The sequence below is a fragment of the Penicillium crustosum genome (assembly GCF_028827405.1).
Source record: "Penicillium crustosum strain IBT 35664 chromosome Unknown utg000002l_segment0_segment0, whole genome shotgun sequence".
NCBI lineage: Eukaryota > Fungi > Ascomycota > Eurotiomycetes > Eurotiales > Aspergillaceae > Penicillium > Penicillium crustosum.
In genome coordinates, this window is record NW_026623123.1 from 9,023,363 (window position 1) to 9,041,188 (window position 17,826).

A 17,826-nucleotide genomic window follows, 5' to 3' on the forward strand; every position below is an offset into this window, starting at 1 on the left:
CTGTGGGATGGGATCACACAATCGCTTTGTGTGGAACTTCAACTTTGACGTGCTATTGGAACTGGGGAACGTATCGCATTCCATATTGGAACGGAACATCATCTTACTCTAGTTTTTACATAGGCATTCAACTTGTGCAACTTGCTGGAGCCTAGATCGGTCACCGAAAGTACCACAGTGGTGGATTTATCTCGACTTCCCATTTGCGGCTCATATACATCGCTCATTGACATGGGGGGAGACCTAAAATGCTAGTACAGTCCTAAGATGATTCAGTCAACACCTTTGAAAGATTGCTTCTTCCATCCGGCTAAGGGGCTATATGCTATCCAAGCTGATCCAAATAAATTCGCAATCTTACCAAGGATCCTAAATATTAGCCCGTTCTCAAGGGGATGAGGGCTGTGCCAGGGAATGGCAGCATAAGACGGAAGATGCTTGGTTATTCCGGGATGGTGTTTCGTTGCTCTTCGTCAGACATCATCTCGAAACCGGATTCGAGGTACCGGATGGTGTTGACTTTGATGTCGATGCGCCTGGAAGTAAGGGACAGCCTATCTTTAATGGGAATCTTCCTGGGAGTGCTGCGGCAAAGTGATTTGTTTAGTTAAATCGGAATTCTGGATTCTGTAGTGGAAGCTTGTACCCGCAAGAACCATGAAAATGGCCAGGTTTGAATGAGCTCTATGCTATGGCTGAGTAGATCAAGTGAACGACTGCCGGGGTTCAACATTTTACGCTGAATACCGTTCCACAAGTGCGGAGAACTGGGTAATGGTGAATCAGGTAGCTTGTCGTACCCACTGCTCAAGCCTAACATATTTGTCCCACCGGTGGACCTTCTAGCCGAAATGTATAGAGTATGGACAAGATTGTATATCGTATGTTCGCGTTCCAATACATGAAGAGAAGAGACCGAGAATAACAAACACCCACGCCATAATCCACAGGTATAAACAAAAGCTATGAAACCAAAAATTGCTAGTTCGTCAAATGATCATGAAACAGTATGCAGCCCATATATAGCAAGCGATACCTGAAAATAACATTGCCACTTACCCACTCCGATATATGCATCATGTGCTCTGCAAGTATCCAATTGTTCACACCTCACCCCAAGTGCCGAGCCCCGCTCCAACACCAATGGCGCTGTTGGTTTCGCTGCCGCCAATGTCCCAGTAGTTTCGGCTAGAACTTGTCATGGTCCGCCGACTGGAAATAGCCGAGAGCTTGGCGCTCTGGCTGGCGCAACTGGAGCTAGGTCGTCGGGGATGCGGTCGCAGGAGTGGCGAGGAGACACCCGCTGGGTTTGATACACCGGAGAATTGTGACGCGCGACGGGTCTGGGTTTGGGATCGGGAGTGGGCTCGCGCTACAAGAGGGTGATGTTGCCGGATGATGGCTGCTCGGCGGGATGCATCTTGCCGCGGGCGGGGTGGGGTGGGTGTGTGCGCTTCGTTGGTCATGTAACCTCGGCGGCTGAAGCGATTGCGGAGGTAGCGGAATACCATCATTACATCAAGTCCGCTTTCCCAGTACTCGGATTCATGTTGGAGTCTTGTTGATTCGGGGAGTTGGTCAGATCGTTTTGGATCTTCATCCTCAATGCCCCATTGTGCTTCGTGCTCTCGATTTGCGTCTCGGAGTGTGGGAATGAAGTGCGGGGATGGCATGGAATCGCCAGTTGTATCGGCGGTAATTGATGCGGTGGACTCGGCGGGTTTCTGAGAGATACCGCTTTCCGCCAGGCGGCTGAGAGACATCCCCGCATATTCGGCGGATATATCTTTAGTCATTTCATAATATGTTGTAAATGCACCGGGGTGTTCGCAAAGTTGATGGACAAGGATCCCGAGCTCGTGGGCGATCGTCTGAAGCACCTTGGTTTGCCACAGTGGCGAGTCGCTAAACTCTGGCTCTGGTTCACGAGCCAGTACCGTTTCCATGTCTAATGGATCTTCCTGGGTATGAGGTTGCGCGTCCAGCGGCAACGACTCACCGAAGATCACGGAGAGCAAGGAATCATCGATCCCGATCAGATCACGGATCACCGTTCGTGTGATGCGGCGCCAGAAAGATTCCTCGTCCTCCGAAACATCCCTCGACAGCGATATATCCCGTGACAGGATCTCGGGCACACGAGCTTGGGGGCTTCGATCAACCGAGCGATGAAGGCTCGATCGGCTGGCCAGACTAGACCGCCTCTGTCGGGTTTCCCGTTCGATCTCCTGCAACAGAGCCCGGCTCTGGTCCATCCGCCATTCTTCGATTCGCTGCCACCTTTCTCGCTCGACATTTGCCTCGCCTTCCTCGATGCTATCCAAATGCCTCTGCACACTTGAGTTACGGCGATGTTGGAGACGGCCATATGAGGGCCGCTGGGGGTTGTATTGCTCATGCTGCCACAGCCGTTCCTGCACGGCCTGACTCGAGGCCTGGAAACTACCTAGTCCGTCATGGGCAGGTAGCATCGCGGGCGGCCCCTGATCAAACCGTATTGGGGAAGCCGGGGCCAGCTCTGGTGCTCGAAAGGCGTGTAGTCCATCGTCTAGGCTGTCCAGTTCGGTTCCATCTTCGTCCAGTTGGTCGTCAAGGGCATCTTCGTCATCGGCCTCACCCTCAACGCCAGATACGGACTGGGTTGCAGCGAAGGAGCCGAAGTCACTCAGTCGAGAAGGAGCTACAGTCTGCGTGCGATCGGTTGAAGTCGTGTGCGTCCGGGCGGTCGGGGAGAATAGGACCCATTGTGCGGTGTCGTCATCGCGTTGTTCCGGCGAGGAGGAGGGGATGTTGAGGGTCGGTGGTTGAGGGGTAGAATAGGAAGTTCTCCGGCGAGGGACGTGTGTTGGGACCTGGAAGGCCATCTTGTTGTTGTGGTTGTCGCTGAAGCCGATAGGTGATAGGATAGGATAGATACGATAAGCGTCCACAGGTGTTTGACGGTGGATCCAAAGATCAGTAGGGTCAACGCCGTTCAAGTGGGGAATAGTGGGATTAGAGAATATAAAGAAGATAATAAGTATTAGAAGTAATACTAGAAATAGTGGAAAGGGTCCGAGTCCATAAATAAAGAAAAGGACAAGATTGCCCAAGTGTCCAGGTGGTGATGTCGATGAGATTAGCTGATAAGATCCAAAAAGGGGACCGCCCAACCTTGGAAAGATCTCCAATGATGCAACCGGTATCGGAATGGTGAGACCACTTTTCAAGTTGTTGATCCGTCGTGTTTTTTGTTTGGTTTGGTTTTACTTTTATTAGTACCAAGAGGGCTATCTCCCTATTGTACGGCTTGAAGCCATAATCTTCCCTCATCAGCTGACAGTCACCGGAGATCGACACAGTGACGTGTGAACTTACCACCAGTCACATTTGGCTATCAACAGCTAACAAGATGGGTCTTTCGAAGGAAAAATCTACTACACCGTACTTTGATATCAGTCTGGCAAGCATGCCATCGCCAAGAATACCATGTTATCGTGCTTTCACTTGCGCACTAAACAATACCCCTCACCTGGGCGGTTGCCCCTGTACTTGAGACAGATAGCAACCCGCCAACATAGGAGACATGTTCGGCTGAAGTTCCGGCTTAAATCACTCAGAAGGGTGACTGTTCACGATCCCCAGAGACAAAATAGTCGAATGTCGAAGATAAATAGATCGAAGGAAACCCTTGGGTTGGGCTTGGCAGATACATATATATATAAGGAGCTGGGATCCGCGATGATTGGTTGATTGCTATACGGAGTCTCATCCAGCCCCGGAGGTTCCTAGCTAGAAATTTTGTTCAGCCGTTGCCTTTTCTGAAGCGAAACGGTTGCTTAATGGTCTTATTCCCACTGTCTGATCGTTAAGTAGTAGAGTAATTTCCAGCTTGGTTGCAGATCTGCAGATCAGCCAGAAGGTAAACTCGACGCGACTAGAAATAACATTAGGATAATAGCAGCCACATCGTTTAACCTGATATTTCTCAAACCCTACTAATACACACCGACGGATCTCTTGTTTTATTAGAAACCGTCCTCCCCCTTTCCCTTGACCCCCTCAGTGCCTGATATTTGAGGTGTCATGGGATATTTTTAGATTTCTGCCAAGAGAGATATACAGAGAAGTGAAAAGATGTCAAACTGGTATCATCGCTCACGGGGTATATATTAGTCTACTAGAATATAGTATCTCGAGCCGACGATCAATCCTTCCCAGCCAAAGCCTCTCCCACCCAATCCATCTGCACCGCACTAACGCCACGCGCGTAACTGCGGTTGGTGAACACGAATTCATTGTACATAATCGCCTCGAGCTTCTTGCCGTAAAGCACACTTGACGGGTGAATGGCAACAGTTTGGTTTCCGACGATCGTACGATAGCTGCCGTCGGGCACGAGGCGAGCCGTATTGGTGGCGAATCCGGCTAAGAAACTTTGGAGAATGAGGATGGGTGAGGGGTCGTGGAGTGAGGTATTGTTCAAGGCCTCGTTGGTGAGTAGCTTGGCCTGTCGGCATTGGGTGCGGAGTTGTTTGCGGACGTCCTAGTAATTTTTGGTTAGTTTGAATGAGACTGGCGTCGGGAAAATAGGTACTACTCACCATGACTGATTGCATCGCCCGGTGGGATACCAGGTGTCGCTCTGCCCATGCCTTGCGGTCGGCCTGTTCAGCGGCATACACACGCACAGTCATCAACATCGTGAGGTGGTCACCCTCGCGGCGGTATAAATCGCGACGGGCGGCCTCTGCTGTTTCCTTCTTCTCTTCTGAGGTGGTGTTCAGGAAAATATTCTCCACACTCAGACATGAGATAATATCGATGACATCGAGCAAGCACTCATGCCCGTTCTCAGCAGCTGCCAACAGCACACGACCCAGAGTTGGAGTCAAGGGCAGCTTGGCAATGTGTAGGCCGACGGCGCTGATTTTTCCATCGTCTTCAAGGGCATTAATATTCAATAGCTGCAGAAGAGCCTTCTCAAGCGCTTCCCGTGGTGGGCGGGTCAGGAATGGGAATCCGACAATGTCATCAACCCCACGTGCCTTCATGTTCAGCAGTGCTTGGCTCAGATCACACCGCAGAATCTCGGGGGTATTGGTCTCATCTAAGGCTAGATAGTCCTTCTCTGTGTATAGTCGGAAACATTGGCCAGGGGCCTCACGACCAGCTCGACCCTTTCGCTGGATCGCAGCTGACTTGGAGATAGGCTTGACCAGGAGCGAGTCAAGACCTAGGCGAGTACGGAATTGCTTGATCTTTGCCTTGCCGCAGTCAATCACGTGCCTTACACCAGACACAGTGACGGAAGTCTCGGCAATATTGGTGGACAGAACAACCTTGCGCGTTCGTGGTGGAGCAGGGGCGAAGACGCGTTGCTGGGCAGCCTGTGGCAGAGCGGCGAACAGAGGTAGAACCAAAATTTTAGGTAGCGATGGGTCCATGCTCATCGCATACTCATTCACCAGGTGTTCCAAAGCCTCGACAGTTTCCTGACCAGTGAGGAAAACCAGGATGTCACCCGGCATTGGTTCCTTTTGGTGAATCTGGAAGATAATTTTGAGGGCTGCATCCACGAAGTCATGTACTGGTGCGGGCGAGTAGATAGTCTTGACCGCAAATTGCCGGCCTTTAATATGGCAGACAGAGATATCCTTCGAACTCGAGGTATCCATTTTATCGGCATCAGCCTCAGCCGCTTCAATAGCCTTCTGTTGTGCCTCCGGTTGTTTCAATCCTTGTTGGAAGAAATCCGTTAAACTCTCCATATCAGCCGTAGCACTCATGACAACGACCTTGAGCGGCACACCACCTCGGCCCTCCTTCTTGCCAGATACAAGATTGCGCAGGAACCCAAGTGTCAGATCCACATTGATGCCTCGTTCGTGGACCTCATCAACAACAATAGCGCTGTACTTGGTTAGGTTCGGGTCATGCAACATCTCCTGGAGCAGCATTCCCTCAGTCAAGAACTTGACCCGCGTACTGGGAGATGTAGACGTATCAAATCGCACTGAGTAGCCGACCTTGCTAGCAGGCGAATGCGATCCAAGCGGTGTACCCATCTCCTCGGCTACACGGCGGGCCAGCGAAATCGCAGCAACTCGACGCGGCTGTGTGATTGCGATGCATCCTCCGACCAGTTTCTTTTCCGTCTTTCCATCCCGTGTGATTTGCGTAGGGACGGGGCGACACCAGAATTCGTCCACCAGGAACTGCGGGATCTGCGTACTCTTTCCGCTACCGGTTTCACCGACCAAAAGCATCACATCTTGTTCGCGTAGCAGATCGCGGATCAAATCGGCATTTTCAAATACCGGGAGTTTTCGCCGCGTCTCGAGAAGGGCTTTGGCCTTTTCTCGTAAGGGTATGAAGTTGGTCTTGGTATCGGTAAAGGGTCTTGACTTCGATTTCGGGTACGATTTGGATGATAGTGCGCCATTTGTGTGAGATACTGTTTCTGCTCTCTTTTTTGCACAGGGACTGATTTTTCTACCTGTTTGACAGGTACAGCAATTTCCTTCGGTACATCTTGATCGGCGGGTTTGGACACTTCGGCCTCATCGAGCTTGCGCTTCTTGTTTCTCTTCTTCTTGCGCTCGGGTTCTTCTGTGGGTCGAGGCAGGAGCTTGGTTTTTACAACTTTCTCATCGTCTGAGTCTGCGAACACGGTACGGACCTTTTCGGGCATTTTGAGGTGTGGCGCGAAAGGATGTTGACAGGGACGAAGCTCAAATCTGAAATTTTTGCCTTATCGATAAGCCGATAAGCATTCTCCTTATCAAGATCATCTACAAACGTCGGAAGACAATTCGGGAGAACTTCCACAAGCAGTCAGTCCCTAAGATTATTCATTCATTCATTTTTTTTTTTCACAGTTGTAATACCATACTACGGTTCAGATGACCGATTTTAGATATAAAAAGTAGAATTCAATTTCTGTGGCCAATTCAATACTTGAGAGAAAGTATTACATACTTCCGACTCAGTTTCCATCTGCTTTGCAGACCTTCTTGTGTTTCTTCCAATCGACCTTCTGACAATCTCTGGAGCAGTACTTCGCTTTATGACATCGCGAGCAATTCATCAAAGCCGAACCATTGGCATCCTCGTCCTTGCCACATACTTGGCAGCCGTTCAAATCTTGACCAATCGCATCGGAAGCCGATGAGAGTGCGGATAAATCAATAGGCTTGTCAACAAGTGCGGACGCAAATGCTGGAGAAATTGCCATCCGCACACAGTGCTTGGCAAGAGCTTTCCATCCACCAAATTCGGGCATGAAATCAGTTGGCACTGTGCCCTTTCCACACGAGCACAGAACTCTTTCCCCAAATTTGATCGAGAGTGGAATTTTGCCCGTTGCAACGTACTCGCAACTAGGTTTATGGGACCAAGATCGGCATCGCTCGGTCCAAGCAGGCAGAGCTTCCTTCCACAGATGAAGCTCGTCCCTGGAGGTGCGGATTGATTTGGGTGAATGGGTGCTGCTCGCCATCGCCTGCAGAGCAGGCATGATTTGCGGCATGAGATCAGTGTACAAAGGGAGAACTGCAGCGTCAAGAACAGTAGTGCGATTCGAAATATCGAGTAACATCTTCGATACGAAAACCAGCATTTGCACGCCCTTCTCTTCGGGGCAGTCGATACCGTAGACGGAGGCCTGAGGACCTGCTGTTCCACTGAAGCCTAGGAATATGTGGAATAAACCATCCTTGAAGTCCACCCTGGCCCGGGTATTCGGTGGAGCTGGCAAGGAAGGGTTAAACTTCACGGCAGTCTCTGGTGCAGACCTCATAGTTGGAAGGTGGGTCCGTAGCCATTGTAGACGTTCAGACGAAGGATTGTTTAGGTCTATTGTGGGAAGTGATGAGAGATTGACGTGCGGCATGTTCCACAGAGCGGGCGATCCCGAATCCAAGAACACTGGATACATAAAGGACCGCAAGGCTGACCAGTCCTTAGACTTGGCAACATCTGCGACGAGCTCAAGGTAAGATGACTTCCGAGCAATTCTCACTCTCACGGTGGAGTCCAAAACTGGAGCAGGGAAGTTTGCATTGAAGCTTGGTCCGTTTTTAAGGGATAAAGCATAGTTAAACGGGGATCGTAAGGACTGGGTGATCCGGCTGCCATCCTTAAGTAGAGCCTTTGATTGCTCCGATAGGATTTGGACACGGGTAGTGAAAGATGAAATTTGGCCAGTTTTCTCGTTGACGGTGGCAGTAATGGTTGTCTCGGAGTTTCCGTCGGGACCGACTTCGTTCTTGACGTCCTCCGAATAAAAGCCGTGGATGGACATAACATCACTCTGATGTGGCTGGTTCTTGGTAATGTAGACATGTGCAACCTCCTCTTGTTTGGCAGTAAAGATGCTCAGATTGCGTCCCAGGCTACTGGCAAATATCCGGGTTGTTGTAGGGGAGTGCGGGATAGCCAGCGAGACAGTGGCGGTACATGGTTCTTGAAGTAAGATCCAACTTGGCACATAAAAGGAAATAAACATTGGCGACTTTCCCTTCCATCCCAATTGGTCTTCTTCAATTTCCACTTCAAACGAGTCACTGTGTCTGGATCCTTTGGCGTTAAGAGTACCAAATCCAATCTGAGTTTCCGCAAACATGTTCTGCCACTGACTGGCTGCTCGAGGGGAAGATTGGAGAATAGCATGGAGCGGAGGTGTGACGCCGACCTTAATAGTTTCGGCGATAAAGGGGTCTAGTTTGCTCCGAGGAACGCGAAGGGTGACACTAACCATAGGTGGCATGTTCTGCCAGCCCTGCAAGGTTCCAGTTTGGGAATGGCCAGTCAGGCTGTGTGGTGAGCGTTTTAAAATATCAACAGAATGAAGACCCTTCAGATGCATCCACAGACACAGCTCTTGCATGTAGGTATTGGCAAATGCGGGACTGGTGTCTTGATTCATGAGATCAAGTAAGTCTTCCATTGCCTTATCCCAGTCAGCGCTGGTCCGTGTCTTGACGAGGCAAAGGAAAGCGACAAAGCTCGCCCGGTTGTACGTCGGCAGAGACTGTGTTTGTGGGCTTTGCATTCTGGCAAGTAACTTCGAGACATCCGCGTCGGCAAACATTGTCAACAGAACACGATAGAGCACCTGTGCTAGGCCGGCGGAATCAAAGTGAATAAGGCCCAGTGTGTTGATAGCTACATCGCCCGAATTCAATGGTCTCTTCCATGCAATTCTCGAGAACACTTGTCCAGCCTTGGACGAGGGGCCTGACGTATCTTGACATAAAGCTTCATCCCCTGCAGATGAGAAGGCAGTGCTCGTTGCCACCTCCACGGGCACCAAGGCGAGAAGCGAGGTAACCGTAGGCATGTCTCCACATAGAAGAGTTTCAAGAAGGGATATCTGAGTTTCTTGGGTCCGCACAAGCTTCTCTGAATAAAGAGTCGCCGAGAGGCTATTGCGAAGAAGTGGGGAAGTGGCAGTGAGCAGGTTCAAGGCCCCCAGATGATCGATAAGGTTAGATGTGTCGATAACGTCAAACACAAGCGGTGCTGAGGTCTTGGAATAGCTTTCATCATCTAAGACCAGTGGTTCGAAATGATAGCGATCACGATACCAATGAGACGACTTTGAGGGACCGGTGGTGCGGATCTGCTGGAGGGTGTATGCAAAAGCCACCGCATCTCCAACAAAGAACCGTAGTGTGACCAAGTCAGCCCTGAAATGCGCCCTGAATGACTTCGTCCAGGTGCCGAACTCTGTCTTGGCAGTTTTGACAATTTCATGCAACTCAGGGTTCGCAGCAGAAGAACCTGAGTGAGGCGACGTTGGCTTAATCGGGACATAAGAAGAGCCGATGTGGAATCCAAGCACCGGGTCAGTTCCATAATGCAAAAACATATTTCCATCCTTTGGCGCAAACATGGGGTTGAAATTGACGGCACGGGAACGAGCTGTTTTATCAGTCTCGGTGGTACCAAAAGCCCAATAAATTTTGTACAAATCACCGAGAGCACGGGTAGCTTGCAAGCACGCGGGGGCAGCAGCTCGGATTCCCGTTATCACACTCATATTGTCACCAATGACTGACTTTTGAAACTCTTGAGACACTCTCATTCCATCATCGAGCTTCTTTTTAAAGTGACGAAGCACATCGCCCTCTCTCTTTTCTCCATAGAAGCGCCACAAGTCGCGGACCCGTTCCAAGGAGATACTATCGCACATCCTGATCACTCGGCCATACTCGCTCTGTTGCCATGTGTGCAGTGATGTTGACAGGGACAACAGCTTGGTTGTTTGCGTTTGCAACAGACCAAGAGAACCTTCATCAATGCGGAAATGATAGAATAGATTCCAAATGAGTTGGTCGTTGGCACCATCAACATCATCGAGAACAAGGGACAGCAACACGATGTTGCGAGCTGTGAATAATTTTTCTCATTAGCTTCTTGGACCTGAAATTGGAATCGGTCGTCATACCAATCACAGCAGTGTCTACATCGCAGCATGTGACGTCTAAAGGACGTGGATCGCGACACTGCTGTTCCGTGTGTACTGTAAAGAGGATGTGGCGCACATCTCCACAACCGAGAAGCAGTAGATCGGCCTTCTTCTTTGATGGCAGATCCTGAGTCAAGGAGACAGCGGGGGTGTTGCCGATAGGATAGAAGAACTGCACCAGGTTGGCGATCTCTGGGGCTAGCATTTTCCGTTTAAAAAGGGGTAGTCAATGCAAGAAATTGTGGAAGCATAGAAGAGTGAAGATGTGGTTTGACAAAGTGGAGAGGTGAAACAATGAAGTGCTGAAGAGGTGAAGTGATGAAGGTGATGAAGGACTGAAGTGGTGGGGCGACAAACGACAAACAAAAGTTGAAGCTGTTCCAGTGGGTTTGAAGTAAGATAACTTGATCATTTAATTACGTGATATAACGATTTAGACAGATTACATATGACCTCTAGGAACAGCTGAAATGGCACATTGTCTCGTAAAGTTGTATCCATACATACTAAATGCTACTATTGGTGACAATAGTCCAGTTGGCTCGGCCCTCTCGGATGAGTGCCAAATGGACCACCATATCCGAGCCTTACGCTCGGATAGTCCAGGCTCCGATATATATAGTCGGGTTATAAAAGATAATAAACTTGTACGGTAGTTACTTCCAGCTAAGCTCTTTCCAGGGACTCCCAACTTCCGAGGTTTACTCTCATCGCTTACTGTTACTTTTACATCTTCCAATGGTCCCATGCATTGACGTCTTCCAACTTGTCTATCTCCCAACCTTCGATTCCCAAATCCTATCTCCTCATTCATCATACACTCGACACACGAATTGAATTGTTCTAACCAAAATCAGAAGCGACGAAAATTCTCAAAAGAAAAGACAAGACTACCTGGCAAGCGACCTCATGATTTCCAAGAAACGAAGGATGGGATACAGGCCTTTTGACCTCAAATTCTGGCTCCAAGTGGCAAAGGTCGAGAAGGCCACCCGGGAATAGTTTGATGTGGAGCGCAAGGTCTCACCTAGAAGCTTTGGAGGCATCTACAAGACGTGGATAAAAACGGACGAGGTAAAAGGAATCCGTGAAAGGATCCAGGCTCACGACCAGATCCTTGCCAAGTCATGGTCGATCAGTTGACAAAACGCAAACCGGGAATGATTGTGAGAGCATCTTCCATCAAGATCGTCAGCACTGCTATGGGAATGGCAATCCAGGACCCAGACGCCAGAAATCGGGACAGCAGCCAGCAGGACAAGGTTTGTGAGCTCTACTTTCACTACTATGCCCAAACACTAGGAATGCGGTAGCAGCATAGCAGCCAAATGAAGTCAATCCAGGCGGCCACGATTCCCCAGGCCGAGGAGGGGATGTCATTTTGGATGTCTGCAGGGAGTTATCTCCCAAGCAACATTTGAGGCTAGTCGAGGAGATCGATCATGAGTATAACTTCGTGTTAGATGGGGTTGCGGGAGGTCAACCCAATGATGACAACTTTCTCGAAAAGTCAAGGAACGGTCATCTATTTTGGTCTATTTTAGTCCCTTGCGTCTTCGGAGATGCTGCCTCAGAAGATGAGGTTTCTGATGAAGTTGAGGATGGTGATGATGTACAAGTTTTGATTTTTGTATAATAGTCGGGCCATGGCAGCATTCGGATTGTATGAAGGTCACTCAATAAGATCAGGTCCCATCATAGGTAGGCTGCCGATCCCTACATGTAGGCATATATAATCAGAAGCTCCTCTGTACAGTTGATATTTCTACTGCTTTCTACGTTGCATGTACGCTGACCTATTTATCAATATTCTTTTTACTATCGATAGAAAGTGTGTACGAAGTTATCCAAAGTGTTATCCTAAAATATAAAGCGCCTTATACCAAGGTAGATTATTAAACTCCTACAAATAATGCGTAGTTGTGGCCTTGTGACTGTGGCCCTATTGGAGCTATATTATATGATCCCAGACGACGCACGCAAAAAGTCAGCTGCTCACCCTGACTCCGCTACCCGACATCACTGCCTATAGCCCACCTGAGTCCGAGATATCATTCCCAAACAAGGGTCTAAAAGAGAAGTCGCAACAAACATTGCGACTGAGAGATGATTGTCTTTTGCCGAGGAGCACTGTCACCTGCCTCGTGCATGCAATATGTTCCACTCCATCGTGTTCAAAAGAAACTGATTTGCATCCACGTCCATGGAGCTCAGCCCAGACATCTCGGGATATCCCCACGCTCCCAAGCTCATAGGCACCTGGCCTCCAGCGCCATAAGCCACCCCGGGCACATTGAAATCCATCTGCATTGGAATGGGCAGGTTGTCTGCATTGAGATCCGAGGTGCCACCAGGCTGCACCGTGTCTGCATCCTGTCCAAAATCCGCCATCATCTGCATTAATTTGTTCCGGATATTCGACACAATCCGCGGTGGCACTAGGGGTGTCTGTTGCTGTCTGGCTACCTGTTCACGTACCCCCCAAGCCTGAAGTACAATCCGAGAGAAGACGATAAACAAGGGACGTTCGTCATCCTTAGTATCCATCATGCGGGCCTCATAGTTGTTGCTCATGACCTCCCACGCGTGGTCTGTATGCCCCTCGACAGGCCTCCTCTTCAAATCCTGCAGCAGGTGGATATATCCGGGGAAGGGAAACTGAAAGTGAACATGCCACAAGTATCCTTTGGTGAGAGGTGATGTCATAAGGTTGGTATCGCACTCTAGCATGCGCAGCGCGTGGGAGATGCCAACTTTACGCTGTAGATATGTCTGCTGCACGGATTTTGCTGAGTACTGGGAGTAGTGTTGCAACAGACGATTCTTGGCAAGATAGGCCCGCATTGTCCAGATCGTCATGAAGTGCAGTGGGTTCTCTGGATTGCAGGATACCAAATATTTCTCCTCTATCGTCTTCTCCAGTGCCAGAAGCCGCTCCGCCTCGTCCACGGTGGGAGATCGAGGGGCCATCGTGTTCAAAATGGGATTGGTGAAGTCGAGGTGGAAGGCGCTGTGACGAACGAAGTCGGCGAGTTCACTACGCACAACAGCAAAGACCATCTCTGTCGGTTTGTTGTTTGCTGCAGGTGGGATTTTAATACCTGGCTGGAGCTCGAAATCACTGACGTTGAGTGGAACGCGGCAGTCCCAAGTAGGAGCCAGCGACGCTGTCTTATAGTCGGACATTTCGCAGATGCGATTATCAAAGATGATGAGCGACCACCAGAGTCTGCGGCGCATCTCCGCCTCTAGAGCGGAACATTTACCATACATTGACTCATTGTGGATTCCTATACGTTGACCAATTCGAATAGCAACGCCAAGCATCGATGAGAGAGATGCAGGGTCTGTGTCAGGTCTGATCGACACCTGCAAAAATTAGTAAGTGTGGATGAATCGGTTTGAGACACCTACTAGGTACAGATACAACGCGGTCAGGGACTCCCGGTCACTGGAGCGTAGAATAGAACAACCTCGTAACGCTTGTTGGCATGCAGATTGGTAGGCCGTCAAGAGATCCTTTTTGGGGGATTTGAACAACGCACTGCATTGATCTTCTGTGAGACTTAGGATGGAGACACAGTAGATACTGAACATCAATGCCTCCAATGTGGGATTAATATTCGCGATATCACTCGCAGCATCGATGATACGTGTTTGAAGGGTGGGTGTATGTGTTACTTTGAGAAGAGGATTGACGTTATCCAAGTAGATCTGCCAGAGCCTAAAAATCTGTACCTGGGTTGGATGAAAAGCAGAAAGTTCATCGACATTCCCTACCGGTGAACCGAATAAAAGATGGTCGTTAGTTTTACCTTGAAACATATGGTTCCATGCCTTCTTGATCACGGCGTGGCGTATGTCATCACTGTCGTGTAGAAACCCGTTGTCGGTTTCATCATTTTCACTGTCATTTCCGTCATCATCCTTGGAAGCTACGGTCTTTCCCAGTTGTCAGTCAGTCTGATGATCACTTATAGAGTCCATCATACCTTTTGGCTCATGGCATGCCAGATATTCCTGCTGCATGATTAGTCATCTCAGGGTTATGCACAGGCGTGTTCACGAAATCAACAGGGCGGAATCTCGTACAATGATTTAGGCTTTATTGTTTTCTTTTCTTTTAACAAGTTGGTATTAGTCTCAAGAACAGTGCGTTCCGACTGGCCACCCTCTGGAATTTCATTTGGCCCATCCTGGGTGGGAGAGCTATGGTCTCTAGTAGGCGTGTGGAGAGGGTCGAACTTGATGTTATGCTGGTGTAGCAGGCTCTCATAGTGTCGCAGGCGCGCCAACAGGTCTCTCTCAACAAACCTCCGGCGTCGCTGGCGGGTTGCTTGCTCGCACTGCTCGCCGGCACGTACACAGTTGACGCAAGGAAATGTACGATCGCACTTGATCTTGCGTTGCTGACACAACACGCAGGCCAGCACGCGTCGGGACTTGGTCGTAGCTGTATGTTTGGATAGAGAGATTGGTGTCGCCATGGCATGTGACTAGCGATGCTGTTCCGGCAGCCAAAGTTGTTAGAACACGGACCCCGAAGCCCGCATTGGTTGGGGGAAGAAGACAATTCAAGCGCCTCGGGGGAAAAGTCGGGCTTTATAAGGTCCGAAACCAACGCCGCTTGCTAACCCTCGCACTTTCTAATCGCCGACCATTGTATTGATCGTCTTCCAAACGCGAAATCACCGACCATGTTTTCCCCCTCGTGTCCTTTTAAATATAGAAGATTTCCTAATTTATTCATTTTGGTCTGGGCTATATTGGCAACCCACTGATCGTGTCTTGGTTCGTGGATCTATGAATACAACAATCGCCATGCCTCCATCACGCACTTCAACCTCTGAGACCACAAAATTGGCTACGTTAGACGCTGCCCAGTTGATAAAACAACATAGGGAGACGGCTGCCGATGCATCTGTCAAAGATGAAGGACCAGTGAAAACTAGATCCCCTCGAGGTCCTCCGGGTGCGCCCGAGAATCAGTCAACCCTTAAGGCTATCTGTCTGATTGTATCGGCCTTTGTCGCCATGTTCTTGGTCGCGCTAGACAGAACAATTATCTCGACGGTATGTGTATCATATACATCAAATCCGACCTAATTGCAGCGCTAAGTTATAAGAAATTAATAGGCCATACCCAATATCACCGATGAATTCAACTCCTTCGAGGACGTTGGCTGGTACGGAAGTGCCTACTTGTTGACATGCTGTGCATTCCAACTTTTATTCGGCAAGCTCTACAAGCTCTTTCCGGTCAGAATCGTCTTCCTTGCTAGTATTCTAGTGTTTGAGGTTGCCTCTGCTATCTGTGGAGCGGCTCCGAATTCAGTGGCCTTTATAATCGGAAGAGCGATCTGTGGAGTTGGCGCTGCTGGTATCCTCACTGGCACTGTAATTTAACTCCATGACCCTGCCATTTGTGCTAATTGCTGACAGACGGGCTCTCAGATAATGTGCATCATTCATTCCGTGCCTCTCCAGAAACGTCCACAAATACAGGGCCTTTTCGGCGCCCTTTTCGGCATTGCCTCTGTAGTTGGACCCTTGATTGGCGGCGCCTTTGCATCTAACGTCACGTGGAGATGGTGCTTCTATATAAACCTGCCAATTGGCGGCGCTGCCATTGTTTTCATTACTTTCTGCCTCAAGATCCCCAAGCAAGATACAGCAAAAGTCTCCTGGAGGGATAAGCTGCTACAACTGGACTTCTTTGGTACTACACTTCTGGTGGCTGGAGTTGTCTGTCTAATATTGGCGCTTCAGTGGGGAGGCCAGAGATATTCTGTAAGTCTTGAAGCCCTTGATTTTCGATCACAGCTAACATTTTGTAGTGGAGCAGCGGTCATGTTGTGGCTTGCATGGTTCTCATGGCCGTCATGCTTCTATCTTTTGTTGCTGTCCAGGTCTTCCTCCCAAAGACAGCAACACTCCCGCTGCGCATCTTTTCACAGCGAAGCATCATTTCAGGCTTTTGGCAGACACTCTGCGTCGGCTCTGGAAACTATATCTTTGGTACACGCACCCCATCACCAAGTATTATAGATTGTTGCTGACTTGAATCGCAGTGTACTTCCTCCCAATCTGGTTCCAATCCATCAAGGGCAGTTCCGCCGTGGAATCCGGTATCCGCCTGCTACCGATGATGATATCGATGGTCGTCGGTTCAATCGGTGGTGGAATTACAAACTCCAAGATTGGATACTATACCCCACTAGCGATCACCGGATCCTGCATAATGTCCGTCGGAGCTGGTCTCCTTTCTACGTTCCAGGTAGACACAAGCGAGGGAAAGTGGATCGGCTATCAGATCGTCTACGGGATGGGCCTGGGATTGTGTTTCCAAGTCCCCAACCTTGCTGCTCAGACCGTTCTTCCGAAGCCCGATGTACCATCCGGGCTAGCACTGATGATTTTCGGTCAGATGATTGGAGCAGCCGTGTTTGTGTCAGTTGGGGAGAATATCCTGGCTAGTCAGCTCGTGAAGAGACTTTCCGGGTTGCCGGGGTTCAACCGCCATCTTGTCACCTCCGGGGGTGTCACGGAACTGCTGGATATTATGCCGACGGATCTGCACGACATGGTCCTTCAATCTTACAATGAAGCCCTGCGGAAGGTGTTTCAGGTCGGCATGATCATTTCATGTTTGACAGTACTGGGTACGGCTACTCTGGAGTGGAAGAGTGTCAAGAAGGGACAGCCAAAGCCCGATGCCGAGAATAAGGGATAGGGAGGGGAGATGAGTGTCTCAGGGGCATGGGCCAACTAGAGTATACCAGCGGAACCTTTCTCTTGTTTGACAACTTAAATTTAGCTTGAGATAGGTCAATTTATTGTGTTGGTTTTGTACCATTCTAATTCAATTCCAAATCCATTATTACGCTTTATATAAGTAACTCTCAGTGATTGAACTGTTAAGATCTTACTCCTTTTATGTACATCCTTCCTGAAAATATACAAGATGGATCACCATACTTTGGAATCTGGAAAGACGTGAGAGACTGGATTCCAATCTACGTAAATTTTTTATTGCGCTCAATACTGGATCAACATTGGATTATACACTGATGCCACGTATACGCCCTCCTCAGACAGTTTGGTTCATCTTGGTGCCGGCACCCATTGATCGTCTTCGGTGCTAGCTTCGTACTGCATGCAGACAGGCGCCACATCCAGCTGTTCTGAGTTGAGTTTGAGCCAAAGTCAGTTGGGCTTTCTTCGTCGTATGCTCAGAGTTTTCGTTCCTAGTTGTCTTCAGCTTTAAGTCGCTTGGTGGCTTCTTTCTGTCAGCCCATGACTTGGAGTATTGGTGTTCATCCTCTGGGATACAAGCTAGGTCGGTTTTGGTAAGGCTCTGGAGGTGGTGTTTT

General features: G+C 49.3%; 6 protein-coding genes across 6 annotated transcripts; 2 read left to right on the forward strand and 4 right to left on the reverse strand.

Moving 5' to 3' along the window:
- Positions 1-1,103: 1,103 nt before the first annotated feature.
- N7487_006945 (uncharacterized protein) lies at positions 1,104-2,864 on the reverse strand (the record flags this gene model as incomplete). Its single annotated transcript, XM_056874692.1, has 1 exon — positions 1,104-2,864. The coding sequence occupies one exon, from the start codon at positions 2,862-2,864 to the stop codon at positions 1,104-1,106; it is 1,761 nt and encodes a 586-aa protein (XP_056732412.1).
- Positions 2,865-4,186: 1,322 nt separating this feature from the next.
- On the reverse strand, positions 4,187-6,673 carry N7487_006946 (putative ATP-dependent RNA helicase (Hrh1); the record flags this gene model as incomplete). The annotated part of the gene is made up of 3 exons (XM_056874693.1): positions 4,187-4,525; positions 4,584-6,449; positions 6,479-6,673. The coding sequence occupies 3 exons, from the start codon at positions 6,671-6,673 to the stop codon at positions 4,187-4,189; spliced, it is 2,400 nt and encodes a 799-aa protein (XP_056732413.1).
- Positions 6,674-6,967: 294 nt separating this feature from the next.
- Positions 6,968-10,658, reverse strand: N7487_006947 (uncharacterized protein; the record flags this gene model as incomplete). The annotated part of the gene is made up of 2 exons (XM_056874694.1): positions 6,968-10,374; positions 10,433-10,658. The coding sequence occupies 2 exons, from the start codon at positions 10,656-10,658 to the stop codon at positions 6,968-6,970; spliced, it is 3,633 nt and encodes a 1,210-aa protein (XP_056732414.1).
- Positions 10,659-11,580: 922 nt separating this feature from the next.
- N7487_006948 (uncharacterized protein) lies at positions 11,581-12,089 on the forward strand (the record flags this gene model as incomplete). Its single annotated transcript, XM_056874695.1, has 2 exons — positions 11,581-11,719; positions 11,797-12,089. 2 exons carry the CDS (start codon positions 11,581-11,583, stop codon positions 12,087-12,089), a joined length of 432 nt encoding a protein of 143 aa, XP_056732415.1.
- Positions 12,090-12,586: 497 nt separating this feature from the next.
- Positions 12,587-14,940, reverse strand: N7487_006949 (Zn(II)2Cys6 transcription factor; the record flags this gene model as incomplete). The annotated part of the gene is made up of 4 exons (XM_056874696.1): positions 12,587-13,822; positions 13,868-14,395; positions 14,446-14,476; positions 14,546-14,940. 4 exons carry the CDS (start codon positions 14,938-14,940, stop codon positions 12,587-12,589), a joined length of 2,190 nt encoding a protein of 729 aa, XP_056732416.1.
- Positions 14,941-15,274: 334 nt separating this feature from the next.
- N7487_006950 (putative MFS aflatoxin efflux pump) lies at positions 15,275-17,186 on the forward strand (the record flags this gene model as incomplete). Its single annotated transcript, XM_056874697.1, has 5 exons — positions 15,275-15,526; positions 15,590-15,850; positions 15,908-16,198; positions 16,291-16,471; positions 16,525-17,186. The coding sequence occupies 5 exons, from the start codon at positions 15,275-15,277 to the stop codon at positions 17,184-17,186; spliced, it is 1,647 nt and encodes a 548-aa protein (XP_056732417.1).
- Between the last annotated feature and the right edge of the window lie 640 nt (positions 17,187-17,826).